General features: G+C 54.4%; 1 protein-coding gene across 5 annotated transcripts in view; it reads left to right on the plus strand.

The window, feature by feature from the left end:
• WTIP (WT1 interacting protein) overlaps positions 1 to 11,225 on the plus strand; it is a 28,310-nt gene extending 17,085 nt beyond the window's left edge. The window contains exons 8-9 of one of the 5 annotated variants that reach the window (XR_008540982.2): positions 1,973 to 2,067; positions 2,218 to 2,302. Coding sequence is in view for 3 of the 5 variants with exons in the window: in XM_016935640.4 (XP_016791129.2) it covers positions 2,218 to 2,358 (141 nt within the window). In the remaining 2 variants the exon portion in view is untranslated. The other 4 variants (XR_010153812.1, XM_054673281.2, XM_054673280.2 and 1 more) reach the window with 4 other exon arrangements.
• Positions 11,226 to 17,185: the final 5,960 nt, after the last annotated feature.

A 17,185-nucleotide genomic window follows, 5' to 3' on the forward strand; every position in this document is an offset into this window, starting at 1 on the left:
CAAAAGGTTGACGCTGAGAGTGAGAGCGGGGCAGGCGGCTGGTGGTGGTGCTGTGCTGCCGCGAGGCTGTTGGATGGGGACTGATACCTCCGGGACCCCGCACTCCTCCCTGGCCTGGTGTGCAGCGGTCGGTAGCAGGGCCCAGCCAGTGGCCTGTGGTGGGACAGACAGGAGACCAGGGAAAGGAGTGATGTGGTGTCACTGCAGCAGCCCAGCTCCCTTCCCTGCGCAGGGCGGGCCAGGTGTTGGTGTCAGGGGCTCTGGGTAACGGGTCAAAGCCGCCAGCATTCCAGCCCCGAGCCCGCAAAGGTAAAAACTGCGACATAAGGTACTTGAAGCCAGCCCCCTGCTTCCCAGGTCCTCTCACCATTGCCTCTTCAGACCACCCGGGGGTGGCATTCATCCCTTCACCCTGCTGCAGGGACCCCTGTGTGGTGGGAACTGGTGGACACTTCCTTCCGGGCCCCCCAGCAGCTTGGAGCACAGGGCTGCTCCCTCCTCCACCCACTTGCTTCACTTTGCCCTCGGGGCTGCCAGGTTGTGGTTGTCTTCACTTTCGTTTCTCCTTGAATCTCTTCTGCCCAGGCCTGTTCTCTTCCCACCTCCTCATGGAAGGTTCTGCTGTTTGCCCTCTTCTCTTTTCTAGTGATCTGCACCCCCTGGAAGAGGTAGTCTCCTGTTTTGTCTTTAAAAACCATCACGTGACCGGGCGCGGTGGCTCACGCCTGTAATCCCAGCACTTTGGGAGGCCAAGGCGGGTGGATCACGAGGTCAGGAGATCGAGACTATCCTGGCTAACACGGTGAAACCCCGTCTCTGCTAAAGATACAAAAAATTAGCTGGGCGTGGTAGCGGGTGCCTGTAGTCCCAGCTACTCGGGAGGCTGAGGCAGGAGAATGGCGTGAACCTGGGAGGCGGAGCTTGCAGTGAGCTGAGATCATGCCACTGCACTCCAGTCTGGGCGAGACTGTCTCAAAAAAAACAAAAACAAAAAACCCCATCACATTTGGCTGGGTGCGGTGGCTCACGCCTGTAATCCCAGCACTTTGGGAGGCCGAGGTGGGAGGATGGTTATGAAGCCAGGGGTTCAAGATCAGCCTGATCAGCATAGCAAGACGCCATGTCTACAAAATACAAGGGAAAAAAAATTAGCCGGGCATGGTGGCACATGTCTGTAGTCCCAGCTGCTTGGGAGGCTGAGGTGGGAGGACTGCTTGAGCCCAGGAGTTTGAGGCTGCAGTGAGCTGAGATCGCACCACTGCATTCCAGCCTGGGCGACAGAGTGAGACCCTGTCTGATAAACAAAAAACAGGCCAGGCACGGTGGCTCATGCCTGTAATCCCAGCATTTTGGGAGGCCGAGGTGAAGGATCACTTGAGGTCAGGAGTTCTAGACCAGCCTGAGCAACATGAAACCCCATCACTACAAAAAATAAACAAAATTCACAGGGCGTGGCAGGGTGCGCCAGTGGTCCCAGCTACTCAGGAGGCTGAGGTGGGAGGATCACTTGAGCCCTGGAGGTCGAGGCTGCAGTGAACTGGGATCCAGACACTGCATTCCAGCCTGGGTGACAGTGAGAGACCCTGTCTCAAACAAACAACAACAAACGAATAAACAAAAAACACCCAAACCATCAGGTTTTTATGCTGACACCCATGTTGACTGCCCAGCCCTCTCCCCGCAGTCTGACTTATATCCAGTGACTTCCTCTTGGATACCTGAGAGGCAGCTCCAGTCTCCAGTGCTCCACGCCGGGCTTCCCATACCCCCTCTGGCAGAGGAAGAGTCTTTTTTTTTTTTTTTTTGAGATGGAGTTTCGCTGTTGTCACCCAGGCTGGAATGCAATGGCAGGCTCTCTGCTCTCTGCAACCTCTGCCTCCCGGGTTTAAGTGATTCTCCAGCCTCAGCCTCCCAAGGAGCTGGGATTACAGGCATGTGCCACTATGCCCGGCTAATTTTGTATTTTTAGTAGAGACAGGGTTTCACCATATTGGCTGGGCTGGTCTCGAACTCCTGACCGAAGCGATGATCCAGCCGCCTCAGCCTCCCAAAGTGCTGGGATTACAGGTGTGAGCCCCTGCGCCCGGCGGAAGAGTCTTTATGTTGTTTTGCGGCACCCTGCAGATCTGCCCCTCCCCTCCGTCCCTCCCCCGTCCCGTGACCTCTGATGTGCGCTTGTCTGCTGACTCTGGGGCTGGGGGCTGTGTTCTTCCCTAGGACTGCGGGCTGCAGCTGAGCGGGGAGGAGGGACGCCGTTGCTATCCCCTGGCGGGCCACCTGCTGTGTCGTCGTTGCCACCTGCGGCGCCTCCAACCCGGGCCTCTTCCCTCACCCACTGTGCACGTCACTGAGCTCTGAGCAGGGGAAAACCCGTCCCTGGGCCGGGGTGGGTGTGGGTGTGGAGGGAGGGCCCGCATGGGTGGCCCTGGTCAGCGTCAGGGGAGCTCCCTCCAATCACAGTTTCCCACCGAGCTGCTGTCTGCAGGGGCCGGACCCCCGCGTGGAAGCTTCTATTTATTCACCGTCTGTGCCTGCTCAAGTCACTTCCCTGCGGGCCCTGCCTCCCACCCACCCCATCACCAGCTTTCCACTTGGGAGGCCCCCTGTGCCCTGCAGCCTCAGGGTAGGCCGTGGGTCACCAGGCTGGAGAGGGCCCCTGCCTTGGCCAGGGGTGCGAGGTGACCCGGCTGCATTCCTGGGTGGGAGCTGCTGTCTGTTGTTCAGGGGCCTGGCCCCCGCCCTCCCCCCGACCCCGACCTCGCAAAGCGCACTCCCAGGCAGGGTGTGGTCTGGAAGGCGGGGCTGGCGGGGACATGGGTGTTCCTGCATCTCCTAGCGCTGTTCCTGCTGGTGGGTGGAAGGGTGCCTGGCTTAGACGGGGTCCCAGGAGGGGGTGAGGAATGACACCCTTGGGGAGGGGGCCTGCAAAGGGCACTGCCTGTGGCCACGTGGTGTCTGTGGGAATTGGTCCTGGGGACTTTGATGGGTGTTTGCGGCCCCAGTTGCCGCCCTGCTCCCTCTTCCAGGGCTCCTGGCTTGGGCCCCCCCCCCACCCCCCTGCTCAGCTCGGGAAAATCCCCGTGCGGCTCCAGTCCCGGGTCTCGCTCAGGAGCGATGAGAGGGGCGCCCTGGCCACGCTTCAGGAAAGCCTGTGTCTGCGCGCGGGGCAAGGGGCTCCACGACAAAAGGACAAGATTTGACTTAAATTAAGTTTTTCCCTTGAGGATATTTTCATTTTCTTTAAAAGAATATAATTTTCTTCTAAGATCTTGGACCAGCCTTGTTATTTTTAAAGCAAATTCCGGCAAACTCACAAGTGTCTAGTTTGTCTGTTACGGAGCTGGTTTTCAGGTGGTAAGAACCTTGTGGTTTCAGGACTTTTGTATAAATTCCTCTAAAACTTCGCCACGCGTGTCCACCTTTCAGACTTTAGGGTAGTGTGGGGTTCCGTGTGTGTCCGGGTGTTAAGGGCGGTCGCCCCATGAAATGCAGTGTGGCGGTCCCTCCATGCTCCCCGGGACACACTGACGGGAATGTGGGGTCTGGACGTGGGAGGCCCTGGTCCTGATGCGGAATCCCCACGGGTTCAGGGGACATCTGGACTGAAGTCACTCGCCCCTGGGAGAGCCTGGACCCGCCTCTTGGCTGCTGCTCTCCCCTTCCTCCCCCACGGTCAGGTGTGAGTTCTGTGAATCACTCGCGGGGCTGGGCTAGGCTCCGGGAACCAGCAGGGCTGTCCAGGCCAAGCCCAAGGGAACACCAGGAGGCGCCCGCAGGGAAGTGGCGGCTTCGGAGTCCAGCAGGGCCGAGGCATGGCGCGGGCGCCACCTGGTGGGCTGAGCCGGCAAGTATAGGGATGGTCAGGGAGCCTTAACCAGGGACTTCCACAGCGTGGAGAGCGCTGCATCTTAGAGTGGGGCCTTCAGCAGGACCAGGGGCCACTTCTTGGAGGAGGTGATCCCACTGGGGCCAGAGAGTAAAGTCCAGGCGTGGAGGCTGCGGTGCTGGCTCTCTCCTGCTAGCTGAGCTGCTTTTTCTTTTTTTTTTTTTTGAGACGGAGTGTCATCCTGTCACCCAGGCTGGAGTGCAGTGGCGCAATCTTGGCTCACTGCAGCCTCCGTCTCCCGGGTTCAAGCAATTCTCCTGCCTCAGTCTTCCGAGTAGCTGGGACTACAGGTGCACGCCACCACGCCCGGCTAATTTTGTATTTTTAGTAGAGACGGGGTTTCACCATGTTGGTCAGGCTGGTCTCTAACTGCTGACCTCAGGCGATCCACCCACCTCAGCCTCCCAAAGTGCTGGGATTACAGGTGTGTACCACTGCGCCCGGCTTTTTTTTTTTTTTTTTTTTTGAGACAGGGTCTCGTTCTGTCGCCCAGGCTGGAGTGCATTGGCACAATCTGGGCCTACTGCAACCTCTGCCTCCAGGGTTCAAGTAATTCTCATGCCTCAGCCTCCCCAGTAGCTGAGACTACAGGTGTGCCCCATGATGCCCACCTATTTTTTTTTTTTTTTTTTTTAAAGACAGAGTCTAGCTCTGTCGCTCAGGCTGGACTGCAGTGGCGTGATCTGCGCTGACTGCAACCTCTGCCTCCCACGTTCAAGCGTTCTCCTGCCTCAGCCTCCCAAGTGCTGGGATTACAAGTGTGCCCCATGACGCCCAGCTATTTTTTTTTTTTTTTTTTTTAAAGACAGAGTCTAGCTCTGTCGCCCAGGCTGGACTGCAGTGGCGTGATCTGGGCTGACTGCAACCTCTGCCTCCCACGTTCAAGTGTTCTCCTGCCTCAGCCTCCCAAGTGCTGGGGTTACAAGTGTGCGCCACCAGGCCTGGCTAATTTTTGTATTTTTAGTAGAGTCGGGATTTCACCATGTTGGCCAGACTGGTCTGGAACTCCTGGCCTCAAGCGATCCATCCGCCTCGACCTTCCAAAGTTCTGGGATTACAGGCGTGAGCCACTGTACCTGGCCTTACTTTTTGTATGTTTAGTTGAGACGGGGTTTCAGCATGTTGGCCAGGTTGGTGTCAAACTCCTGACCTCAAGCGAGCCCACCTTGGCCTCCCAGAGTGTTGGGATTACAGGCTTGAGCCACCGCGCCTGGCCTGGGCTGCTTTGCCTTCTAACTGGTCAGTTGCAAAGCTGTCCTCTGAACTGTCCTCTCTGCTTCCTCCCTCAAACCTGCTTTGAGCTGGGTTTCTCCTTGTTGCCAACCCAGCCCTTCTCCTCCCCTTCCTTTGCGTGTGCCATGGTGGGCCCTGTGCTTACATCCATGGGGTTGCTTCACTGAACCCTGCTCCGTCCCGGTCACCATGCACGCTCCTGCCAGCTGGCCTGAGTCATCACAGCTTGGAGTCCCCCCAACCCCACCCAAGGAACACACTTTGTCAAAGGTCACAGTCAAGGGACTGCATGGCCCTTGGGGCAGTGGCCTCACCAGGCCACACTCTGCCCTTTCTTTCTGGGCCCCTGGGCCCCGCATTGCCTTCTGTCAGGGCTGGTGGCCACTGCTCCACCTCCTCCCGTGGAGCTGTGCATGGCAGTTCCCTCCGTGGGAGCCACTCTCCTGGGGTTTCTTCCTCCTCAGAACCTTCTCATCTCGGCCTCTATGAAGTCAGGCCCCAGTTGTGACACCTCACTTGACACCCACAAGTCTTGGCCCGTGCTCTCCAAGCTCATTTGCCAACAGCAGTATCTCCATTTCATGCCCAGGGGTGACACCCCATGATTATAGAGATGGAGGATGCTGTGTGAGAACTGGGCTGAGCCATGCCAGTGGCCTGTGACCCTCCAGCCCTGGGTGCCACCCCCCACCTGCCCAAGGGGACCCCCACTGATATGGTCTCTGCTGACACCTGCGCCTGTGCCTGGGGTCCCTGTCATCCTTCCCTGGTCTGAGTGGCAAGTCTCCTGCCATCCCTGTCCCCGCTATGCGGTGAGCTCTCCAGCTTGGGCCTGCCTGGTGGCTCACGCTCCTCTCCACCGTGCCTGGTTTAGGGCGAGTGCTGAGGCTGGAGTTGACCCTGCCCTGGGCTTCAGGGTCTTGGCTTAGTTCCACCTGCACTGGTCCAAGTCCAGCCTGGTTGCCTAGTGAAGGATCCACAGTGGGTACATAAAGGGCCAAGCGCTGTCCACATGGACACATCCTATGTGGGCGTGAGTGCTCCCTACAATCCCCAGACAAGCCTGCCTCTCAGCGGGGCTCAGCTCAGAGGCATAGACCCTGGAGGGCTGAGTCTGCCTGTGTGCGTGTGTGTGTGTGTGTGTGTGTGTGTGTGTGTGTGAGAGAGAGAGACAGGGATGGGGGGAGAGTGTGTGTATCAATGAGAGAGATGGAGAAAGTCGTGTGTGAAAGGGATTGAATATTTCAGAAAATGAATGAGAGAGATTGGGAGAGATGGTGGGAGGTGGAGTGGGAGAGAGACCTGTTGTTTAAGAGGGAGACTGAGTGACTCCGAGAATGAGGGGGAAAGATACGGAGACAGGATAAGCTGCAGAGAGAGAGAGGGATTGAACTGGAGCGAGACCAACAGAGCCCTGATGCTGGGATTTGGGAGGATTTGGTGGGTTCTCAGTGACCCCACTGAGGCCTGACCCACCAGTGGAAAAGGCTCACCTCCTGTAAGTGACCACACTGTGGGGTGTAATTGTGTGTGTGTGTGTGTGTGTGTGTGTGTGTGTGTGTGTGTGTGTGTGTTGGCGTCGCCCTGATGGCCTCTTGGAGGGTCCTGGGGCGGGTGGGTCTTGGGCATGGGGTGCCCTCTGCCCTCATTCTTTCTTCATCCGGGCTCCCTGCCCCTGTTGGGGTGGGAAGCACAGATGTCAGCTTGCTGAGCTGCAGGTACCATGACAATCCCAAGTGGAACTGCTCTTGGGGGGCTGTGTGGGGAGGGGCCACTGGGCAGGATTTATGAGACCTGGGCAGAGGTGTGGGGAGCAGTGTGGGCCAGAGGGTGACTGGGGGTTGGGGTGAGTCGGGTAGGGTGCGGCTGTGCTCATCCCTCCCACCCAGCCCCACCCTGAGGCTGGTCTCCAGCTCGTGAGCAGAGGCCGAGAGAAGGCCCTTCCCCATCACGGGGTCCTGTCTCCTCCGTGTCTGGCAGCCCTCATCTGGCCAGGAGGCCAGCAAGGACTTCCGGTGCCACACTCGGGAGGGGTGAGGGCTTTGCTGGCTGCAGGGTTAGGAGTAGGCGCAGCCTGTGGGGCCCAGGAGAGCCTTGGGGTGGGGATCAAGAACAGGTCTGGGAGAGGGGGGAGCACCAGGGCCACCTGCAGCCTCCACCCCGCCCAGCTCTGGAGGCTTTGCCCCCACCCCGCCCCCATGGTAGGCGTGTTCCCTAGAGGCTGGTGGGGACCTGGGAGAGGGGCATGTGCACACATTTCATGGGGATGATGGGGGATTCTGGGAGCCAGCCTGGGTGGGGGCTCAGAGGTGGGAGGGGCCCTGAGGCCTGAGGTGGTGGAAGGAGCTCACCTATCTCAGGCCCAGGCCCTTGCCAGGTTCCTAGTCCCTGGCCGGATACCCCAGGGTGGCCTGGGATCCTGGAGAGTGCTCAGGAAACTCAGGAGGAGTGTGGATGCGGCTCCTCTCCTTCCACCCACTTCCCTGGCCCTGAGGGCATTGCTGGGCCACCATCCCAGACCTGGGGCGTGTGTCACAGGGCTGCCAGGAGGGCACAGGGCCCAAGGATTCCCCAGGGATGCTAGCCCCCCTGTGGGCCCTCAGGACTGGTAGCCCTGGGCCCCCTGGCGCTTTGTAGGGTGGTGCTCAGCAGTGATGGTTGTGTGCCTGTCACACCCACCCACCTGTGCCTCCCCCCACCTGCCACGCCCATTGTCCTACACCCAGCGCACACTCCTCTCCACGCTGCGCACGTGAACCTGCCCGGGTCACACACCTGCCCTGCCATGGTGACAGGACTGTGTGGGATCTCTGCCTCCCTGCCTGAAGTTCCTGCCATTGGGACCTGTCACAGGCACACAGGACACAGCTGGCTCACCCTCTTCTCTGACAGCACCTGGGCCATCCCTGATAGTGATCAGCCCTGCTGAGGAAGGGTTAGGGTGGGCTGCAGGCCGGAGGCCAGGGAGAGGCGCTGGACCGGGCCTGGCATTTACTCACCCTCCTCCCATCCCACACTGTCCCGGAGCCTCCATCTCCACCTGAGCCAGCTGGGCTGATGCGGATTTCCAGGCATCCTCAGCGGGACCCATGGCCTGGGGTCACCACCTTCCTGAGCTGCGTGGATCTCAGCCAGGACTTCTTGTCCCTGAGAATAGATTGGGTCTGGGAGTCCCAGCCCGTCCCTGGACCAGCCCTGCCATCAGCTTGCCCAGCCTAGTTCCCTTTCTCTTCTGCACTCTGAATGTGCACTCCGCGTGTTCAGACGCTCGTGGTTTCTGATGAGAAGTTGGCTGTGTCTCTCACGGAGCCTCTCTCAGAGGCGATGAGTGACTTTTCTCTTGCTGCCGTCAAGATTCCTGGCTGTGGATTGGATGGATGGGAAGCTCTGTCCCTGAACGGCCCTTGTGACTATCGGGCTGTCCTTCCACAGTGTGCACTGAGGGTGCAGGCCAAACCTTTTAAAGAATAAACAGAAAGAAATCGGCTCTTTCACTTCTTGCAAGTTGGTGAAAACAGACTCTTCCAGGGAATTTTAACTTTTTATCATCCTATTTACTCTGGAAAGCCTTGTCTCGTGTTTTAGAGCTTGTAGGGTTTAATAAAACTAGTTAACAGCCAGGCACGGTGGTTCACGCCTATAATCCCAGCACTTTGGGAGGCCGTGGCGGATAGGTCACTTGAGGTCAGCAGTTCGAGACAATCCTGGCCAACATGGCGAAACCCCGTCTCTACTAAAATTACAAAAACTAGCCAGGTGTGGTGGTGGGCACCTGTAGTCCCAGCTACTGGGGAGGAGGCTGAGGCACGAGAATCGCTTGAACTGGGGAGACTGAGGTTGCAGTGAGCCGAGATCACGCCACTGCACTCCAGCCTGGGTGACAGAGCTAGACGCTATCTCAAAAATAAATAAATAAATAAATAAATAAATAAATAAATAAATATAAATAAAACTGGTTAAAAATTGAGTCTCCCTGAAGTAGGTGCTCTTTCCACGTGAAAACTACTTTTTTGGTTTGGTTTGAAGGTAAGAAAGAGCGGGAGAAACTTTGCTCTTTTCATTTAATAATTGTGTTCAGCCTAGCCGGGCGCGGTGGCTCACGCCTGTAATCCCAGCACTTTGGGAGGCCGAGGTGGGCAGATCACCTGAGGTCGGGAGTTTGAGACCAACCTGACCAATATGGAGAAACCCTGTCTGTACTAAAAATACAAAATTTTTAGCCAGGCATGGTGGCGCATGCCTGTAATCCCAGCTACTCGGGAGGCTGAGGCAGAAGAAGCGCTTGAACCTGGGAGGCGGAGGTTGCAGTCAGCCGAGATCGTGCCATTGCACTCCAGCCTGAGCAACAAGAGTGAACTCTGTCTCAAAAAAAAAAAAAAAAAAATTGTGTTCAGCCTATGATGAAATATTTGATTATTAGATAGCAGTGTCACTAATGAGTTTTAAGTTGTCCAGAGTTAATTGTGAACATCAGAACAGGATTCTTATGACAAAAGCAGTTGTCTTAAGATGAATGGTTCATATTTGGGTGCAGTATTTGATGTCCAAAAGAACAAACATAAACCAAAAAAAAAAAAAAAAAAAAAATTCCTGACTGTCCCCTTTGGATGCCAGTTGAATCTGTGTCTTGTGCCCCCGAGGGTCTGCCCGGTCACATCCCCTTGTCTTCTCTAGGGTTCACGGGGATCCTTCTCATCCTCTTCTAGGTACCAGGTTCCATTAGTTTTGTCTGTCAGTCTTGTCACCAGGGAGCTGGAGACCTGGAGGGGAGCCCTGATGTCTGGGACAGTGCTTGTCAGTGGATGGGCTTTTGCGTAGGGGGATGGGGTAGGGAGTGAGTCATTGCATTATAGACTTGGACTAGGTGGATGCTATTTTTCATGGTGGTGGTGATGGGAGAAGCTGTTGGGTTATTTCACAGAGGAAGCCCGAGCTCCCTGCTGAAGATGATAAATGATGCACAGATTTCAATCCATCCTACGGCTTCAGCCTCCAGTCCTGGTCCCACACATCTCCTGGAGCAGAGCCTGATTCCCAGCCTCTGTAGCTGGTTGAGGAGCAAATAGGTTTCCCTGTCCTGACTCCACCTTGGAGCACCTTCCCTTGAGACCCACCAAGCTCTCTTTCAGTCACAGCATCTTCCTCCTGCTCCATGTGGTTGAAATCTCAGGTCCTCTAAGGATCCCTCCTCATTCTCTTTGTTAGTGTGAGGTGGGACTTTTTTTTTTTTTTTTTTTTTTTTTTTTGAGATGGAGTCTTGCTCTGTCGCCCAGGCTGGAGTTCAGTGGCAGGATTTCAGCTCAGTACAGCCTCGGCCTCCCGGGTTCAAGTGACTCTCCGGCCTCAGCCTCCCAAGTAGCTGGGATCACAGGCACCTGCCATCACTCCCAGCTAATTTTTTATATTTTTTAGTGAATACAGGGTTTCATTATGTTGGCCAGGCTGGTCTCTAACTCCTGACCTTAAGTGATCTGCCCGCCTCAGCCTCCTAAAGTGCTAGGATTATAGGTGTGAGCCACTGCACCTGGCCTGTGAGGTGGGAAGTTTCAATACTCCCTTAGCCTTGGTTTGGTCACCAGAAGGAGGGGACATGAGTGAAGGTCCCAGTCCACCCTATGCAAGCAGAAGCCTCTTTGGTTTTATTTTTAAAGGTGCGTTGACCCGTGTACCTTTGCATGGACATGTTCTTATTTGGGGTTACCTTTGTGTTGACTTTGTGTGGCCAGGACCCTGGAGATGAGGCCAGGATGGCCGACTCCAACCCCTTAGCTGCTTCCTTGCCCTGTATGGAGCAGCTCAGCCTGGGATGCAGGAGCAGCTGTGTCCCTCCGCTCCCGCCAGGCCTCTCCCCCTGCCTTCTGGGACTGGAAGTTCCTAGGAGTCCTGAAGCGCTGAGCTGCAGGAGGCTTCTCATGGCCCCAGGACACACCCATCACCCCATCTGTATTGAGATGTTTTCTAGAGAGACGCCTCTAGTAAAATCCGCTCTGTGACGGTGGTGTATAAACATTTTCTGTGCAAGGACCTTGCCCTCCTTTTCAAAAAAGTAAGTATGACTCCCACATGAAAATTTTCTTCTACAACACGACATACGTTCATTGTGGTACATTTAGGAAATTTAAGTGATTTATTTGTTATAAAACATCATCTGTTTTTCTACTGGACCTGGCTTTTATAAATCATGTGGTGATAAATAATATGGCAGTTAGAGCTGGGTGCGCTTGGCTCCTGCCTGTGGTCCCAGCTGCCTGGGAGGCAGAGGCAGGAGGATCGCTTGAGGCCAGGATTCCAGGCTGCAAGGAGCTATGACTGCCAGTGCACTCCAGCCAGGGTAACACAGCGAGACCCTGTGTTAGCCTGTTTTCACGCTGCTGATAAAGACATCCCCAAGACTGGGAAGAAAAAGAGGTTTAATTGGATTTACAGTTCCACATGGCTGGGGAGGCCTCCCACCAAAAGGCACTTTCATGGTGGCGGCAAGAGAAAAATGACAGAGATGCAAAAGCAGAACCCCCCGATAAAACCATCAGATCTTTTGAGACTTATTCACTACCATGAGAACAGTGTGGGGGAAACTGCCCCCATGATTCAGATTCTCTCCCACTGGGTCCCTCCCACAAAATGTGGGAATTAAGGGAGTACAGTTCAAGATGAGATTTGGGTGGAGACACAGAGCCAAACGATATCATTCTGCGCCTGGCCCCTTCAAATCTCATGTCCTCACGTTTCAAAACCAATCATGACTTCCCAACAGTCCCCCAAATTCTTAACTCATTTCAGCATTAACCCAAAAGTTCACAATCCAAAGTCTAATCTGAGACAAGGCAAGGCCCTTCCACCTATGAGCCTGTAAAATCAAAAGCAAGTTAGTTACTTCCTAGATACAATGGGGGTACAGGTATTGGGTGAATACGGCCATTCCAAATGGGAGAAATTGGCCAAAACAAAGGGGTTACAGGACCCATGCAAGTCCAAAATCCAGCGGGGCAGTCAAATTTTGAAGCTCCAAAGTGATTTCCTTTGACTCCATGTCTCATGTCCAAGTCACAGTGATGCAAGAGGTGTGTTCCCATAGTCTTAGGCAGCTCCACCCCTGTGGCTTTGCAGGGTATAGCTCCCCTGCTGGCTTCTTTCATGGGCTGGCATTGAGTGTCTGCGGCTTTTCCAGGCACCTTGTGCAAGCTGTCAGTGTATCTACCATTCTGGTGTTTGGAGGGTGGTGGCCTTCTTCTTACAGCTCTACTAGGCAGTACCCCAGTAGGGATACTGTGTTTGGGCTCCGACCCCACATTTCCCTTCTGCACTGCCCTAGCAGAGGTTCTCCAAGAGGGCCCCTCCCCTGCAGCAAACTTTTGCCTGGGCATCCAGGCATTTTCATACATCTTCTGAAATCTAGATGGAGGTTCCCAAACCTCAATTCTTGACTTCTGTACACCCGCAGGCTCAACACCACATGGTAGCTGCCAAGGTTTGGGGTTTGCACTCTCTGAAACCATGGGCTGAGCTGTACCTTGGCCCCTTTTAGCAATGGCTGGAGTGGCTGGGACACAAGGCAGCAAGTCCTAGGCTGCACACAGCATGGGGACTTTGGGTCCTGCCCACAAAACCATTTTTTCCTCCTAGGCTTCTGGGTCTGTGATGGGAAGACCAATGACATGCCCTGGAGACATTTTCCCCATTGTCTTGGGGTTAAACATTCCCCTCCTTGTTACTTATGCAAATTTCTGCAGCCAGCCTGAATTTCTTCTCAAAAAATGGGTGTTTCTTTACTGCATCGTCAGGCTGCAAATTTTCCAATTTTTTATGCTCTGTTTCCCTTTTAAAATGGAATGTTTTTAAACCCAAGTCACCTCTTGAATGCTTTTCTGCTTAGAAATTTCTTCCGCCAGATACCCTAAATTATCTCTCTCAAGTTCAAAGTTCCACAAATCTCAAGGGCAGGGGCAAAATGCCGCCAATCTCTTTGCTTAAACATAACAAGAATCACCTTTGCTCCAGTTCCCAACAAGTTCCTCATCTCCATCTGAGACCACATCAGCCTGGACCTTAGTATTCATATCACTATCAGCATTTTTATCAAATATTAAACAAATTTCTAGGAGGTTCCAAACTTTCCCACATTTTCCTATATTCTTCTGAGCCCTCCAAACTGTTCCAACCTCTGCCTGTTACCCAGTTCCAAAGTCGCTTCCACATTTTCGGGTATGTTTTCAGCAACACCCCACTCCCAGTACCAATTTACTGTATTAGTTTGTTTTCATGCTGCTGATAAAGACATACCTGTGACTGGGAAGAAAAAGAGGTTTAATGGGACTTGTAGCTCCACATGGCTGGGAGGCCTCAGAATCATGGCCTGAGGCAAAAGTTATGTGGTAGCGGCAAGAGAAAATGAAAGGTGCAAAAGCGGAAACCCTCGATAAAACCATGAGATCTCATGAGACATATTCACTACCATGAGAACAATATGGGGGAAACTGCCCCCATGATTCAAAATATTTCCCATTGGGTCCCTCCCACAACACGTGGGAATTATGGGAGTACAATTCAAGATGAGATTTTGGTGGGGACACAGAGCCAAACCGTATCAGACCCTGTCTCTACAAAAACAAAAACAAAACAAAAAAAAGTAGCTACGTGTTTGGGCCTGGCTTTCATTATTTACCAAGGATCAAGACCTGAACGTGAAAATGGCAGGCCAAGGGTTCCTGCCTTTGGATGCACATGGCCACCTTGCCCACTAGAACATCTGTGCCAAGCAGTGTTCCCATCAATCATAGGAAAATACCGTTTCCCGCATCCTTACCAACCCTAGGTGTTGCCAATAAGAAAACAAAGTCTGTATCAATTTGATGAAAATAATTTGAATGTGTGCATTTGATGAGCTGTGAGAATTAGCATCTTTTGCACGCATTGGCCATGGGCTTCCCTTTTGTGAGTTGCCTGTGAATGTCCTTTTCCCAGTTTACTAGTTTGGGATTGAATATTCTTACACATTTATTTGGTGAAGAACTTTTATTTCAAATTATGAAAGAAAAAAATACTTGCTAGAATTCTGATTTGAAGTGCTTTCAAATTCTATGTTAATTTGGAGCTGACACCCCTTAATATTGAGTCCTGGCTTTGAGGGTCTGGTGCGTTTCCTCCATTCACTGAAGTTTTATTTTACATCTCTCAGTAAAGCTTTATGGATTAGGGTCTTCAGAAGCCTTACTTGTTTTTCTGGCTCTGTTTTCTTGTCCAGAAATTCAACCACTGTGCTAAAGAGACAGTGGTGGAGGTGCTGGGTGTGCTGCCTTTCTCCTGGCTCTAATGGGAAGGCCAAGAGGCAGGTCAGGGTCAGACTCCACCTTGAGTCTGGCATTGGCTGTTGGCATCATGAGGACCCCACGTATTGTACTTTGATAAAGTGAATAAATGGAATTCTCCTTTACCTCAAGAATGCCTTATGTGTTGTGTGTAGCATGCACCTTCCTGTGGAAACAACTTCACGTGTGAGAGAGAGCCCTGGCACGCAGGTGATTTCAGGATCACCCCCAGCCCATCCCGTGGCGCAGGATCCAGGCAGCTGCAGTGCAGGCAAGGACCCCTGGCTGGGTGCGGTCCTGTGCGGGTCCCTGTGCGGTGCAGGCGTCCATGCACTCTGAGACTCTCAGCCTGCTCTGTGGCCTGTCACGTTGTGTGTGGGGCAAGACGCTTGGGTGCACATATGTGAGAATGGGACTGTGTGTGTGTGAGTGGAATGCGCTGTTGGGAGCGTGTGGGGTGTGTGTGTGTGGCACCTGCGGTTGGGGTGTGTGACTGTGTAGGGTGGGGATCTGTGATTATATGAATATGAGGGTGTGATTGTTGCTGGGACTGGGCACGTGGCTGCCTCTGTCTCTGCCTCTGTGATAGAGACGGGAAGAGATGGGGGAGGCCTGGTGTGGGGGCCCTGCGGTTAGGGCCAGGGGACCCTTCCTCACTTTACACCATCTGAGGACCCTCCCCAAGGGGAAAAGCCAGCTACAGTGGAAAAGCACTGGTGGAGTGGGCTTCATCCTGGGGAGAGAGGCTGGGAGACTGCAGCTGAAAGGTGTGGGCTCCAGGAGGGCCGCAGGGGGCTGAGCATCAGGGTCAGGGAATAGAGGGCCTGGGAGCAGAGGGCCACCCTTCCTCCATCTTCCTTCCTTCTCTGGACCCTGTAGCAATGTGTCCCCCTCCCACCCGCACAGCTGCAGGTGGAGCCAGCTGGGGGGCTCTCTAGAGGGAGTGGGGTCCTCTGAGGGCAGAGAGGGCCAGGAGGCTTCCTGAGGACCTGAGGCCCCTCTGGGCCTCCCAGGGCTGGGCCTGTGGTCTGATCTGCTTTGCCCTGGGAGGGACGTGCTCAGTGGTGGGGTTTGTGTAGCTGTCACTAACTCACCTGCCTGTGCCCAGCCACTCACCTGTCTCTCCCATCACCCCCCACCGATACACACATGGTTCCTCAACTACCATGAGGGGAAGTTCCTGCCTGTGTCACACGCATCCATCCCACCCACCACACTGCAGGTTACAGGACTGCCCCACAAACACCGTCATGCCCGCCTGAGGTTACCTGGCACACAGGTATCCTCATCTGCATGACATGACCAGATCGTGCACTTTCTATGCCAGGGCCAGGGCAAGCTTGCACCTTCAGCCTTGGGGACACTGGGGGTGGTGGTGGCTGGAGGCCAGGGAAGTCACCAGGCTGGAGACATCTACCTCCAGGAGAGGGTTGATAGCAGACATCTCCCATGCACCACTTTGAGCCACTTCAGCCTCACCTGGGACTCTGGCTGGCACTGGTACGAGCAGTTCCCTGAAGCTTTAGACCATCTCTAGGCTTAGGAAGGGCCTCCCTTGTCATCATCATCCAGGCTGCACACCTTGTGACCAAGGGCTCTGGACAGCAGATGCAGCCAGCCAGAGTGTGGGGGTGAGGGGCCTGGGCACAGGAGGGATGGGAGGCCTTCCCTGCACCCCCATGGCCACCATTTCAGAGGGAGGACAGCAATTGTTTGGGTTTGTCCTGTGAGTGGCGGCAGAGAGCAGGGCCCCTGGCAGGTCCAGGGCCAGACAGGAATTCTGTGCTGCAGCCTCGGGGCCACCAGGGCACACCATGGGGCCAGTGTGGCGGTGTTCCCTGTGCCAAACACTTTGGCAGGAGGTGCCCTGGGGTCGGTGGGTATGTCAGAGCTGTTAGGCCTCTGAGCCCAAGCTAAGCCATCATATCCCCTGTGACCTGCACGTATACATCCAGATGGCCTGAAGTAACTGAAGAATCACAAAAGAAGTGAAAATGCCTTGTTCCTGCCTTAACTGATGGCATTACCTTGTGAAATTCCTTCTCCTGGCTCATCCTGGCTCAAAAGCTCCCCCACTGAGCACCTTGTGACCCCCACCCCTGCCAGCCAGAGGACAACCTCCTTTGACTGTAATTTTCCACTACCTACCCAAGTCCTATAAAACAGCCCCACCCCTATCTCCCTTCGCTAACTCTGTTTTCGGACTCAGCCCGCCTGCACCCAGGTGAAATAAACAGCCTTGTTGCTCACACAAAGCCTGTTTGGTGGTCTCTTCACACGGACGCGCATGAAATTTGGTGCCGTGACTTGGATCGGGGGACCTCCCTTGGGAGATCAATCCCCTGTCCTCCTGCTCTTTGCTCCATGAGAAAAAGATCCACGTACAACCTCTGGTCGTCAGACCAACCAGCCTAAGGAACATCTCACCAATTTTAAATTGGGTAGGTGGCCTCTCTTTACTCTCTTCTCCAACCTCTCTCACTATCCCTCCACCTCTTTCTCCTTTCAGTCTTGGCGCCACACTTCAATCTCTCCCTTCTCTTAATTTCAGTTCCTTTTCTGATAGAGACAGAGAAGACGCATATTATCCGTGAGCCCAAAACTCTGGTGCCAGTCAAGGACTCGGGAAAACAGCCTTCCCTTGGTGTTTAATCACTGTGAGGACGCCTGCTTGATTATTCACCCACGTTTCAGAGGTTTCTGATCACTGCGGGGACGCCTGCCTTGATCCTTCACCCTTAGTGGCAAGCACCACTTTTTG

The sequence above is a fragment of the Pan troglodytes genome, chromosome 20 (genome assembly GCF_028858775.2).
Source record: "Pan troglodytes isolate AG18354 chromosome 20, NHGRI_mPanTro3-v2.0_pri, whole genome shotgun sequence".
Taxonomy (NCBI): Eukaryota; Metazoa; Chordata; class Mammalia; order Primates; family Hominidae; genus Pan; species Pan troglodytes.